The sequence below is a fragment of the Myotis davidii genome, unplaced genomic scaffold, assembly GCF_000327345.1.
Source record: "Myotis davidii unplaced genomic scaffold, ASM32734v1 scaffold238, whole genome shotgun sequence".
Lineage (NCBI taxonomy): Eukaryota > Metazoa > Chordata > Mammalia > Chiroptera > Vespertilionidae > Myotis > Myotis davidii.
Window position 1 is genome coordinate 1,527,696 of NW_006293779.1, and position 980 is coordinate 1,528,675.

Below are 980 nucleotides of genomic sequence, written 5' to 3' on the forward strand. Positions count from 1 at the left end.
CTACTCGGGTCTACATTTATGAAAATATTGCTTTGCTAAAAGATTTAAAAGCATTTTTCCATTTCTTTGCAAGAGAACAAGTTATCATTTAAAGTTAACTAGCCTATATAATAAAAGGGTAATATGCAAACTGACCCTAACAGCAGAAAGACTGGGAATGACTGGTCACTATGATACACACTGACCACCAGGGGGCAGACTCTCAATGCAGGCTTTGCACTCTGGTGGTCAGGGCGCTCTCACATGGGAGGAGCTCTGCTCAGCCACAAGCCAGGCTGATGGCTGCCAGTATAGCGGTGCTGGTGAGAGCCTCTCCTGCCTCCTCAGCAGCACTAAGGATGTCCAGCTGGCAAGTGGACATCCCCCGAGGGCTGCCAGAGGGATGTATGATTGGCATCTTAGGCCCAATCCCCAGGGGAGTGGTGGTCATCCCCTGAGGGGTCCCAGACTGCCAGAGGCCATAGGCCGGGCTGAGGGACCTCCCTCCCCCGAGTGCACAAACTTTTGTGCACCGGGCCTCTAGTAAAAGTAATAAAATTCCAAATGCATATAACATAAAGTTAAAGAAAACTTAAGTCTGACTTACCTGACACCCTGTCAAGAACTTCTGATAATGTTGTTGACACTGGCAAGTGAAGTGTCCGAAACTTGTGGCCTGCTCCATACATTGGATGCTGGATGACATGGCTAGTAGCATTGATTCTACCTTTGTATAGCTGAAAATTAATTCAAAATAAATCAAATGTGGTTATTTGAAATAAATATTATAAAAATTTTTAAACCATAAAAGACTAAAAATTCAACAATGCATACAAAATATAAAGAACTTGTTTAATGTGTTTCTTTAAATATGGCATATTTATCTGCCTGTAATTTGTAGGTCAAGTTTTGCATTAGCATTATTGTATCTAATATTATGTTTTTCCCAAATCAAATTATACTATTCTACTAATATAGAATACTAGGGGCCCGGTGCACGA

General features: G+C 41.7%; 1 protein-coding gene across 1 annotated transcript in view; it reads right to left on the reverse strand.

The window, feature by feature from the left end:
* BIRC6 (baculoviral IAP repeat containing 6) overlaps nt 1-980 on the reverse strand; it is a 169,507-nt gene that overhangs the window by 48,134 nt on the left and 120,393 nt on the right. The window contains exon 57 of the mRNA XM_015566420.1: nt 587-716. Coding sequence (XP_015421906.1) covers nt 587-716 — 130 coding nt within the window. The remainder of the gene's footprint in view (nt 1-586; nt 717-980) is intronic.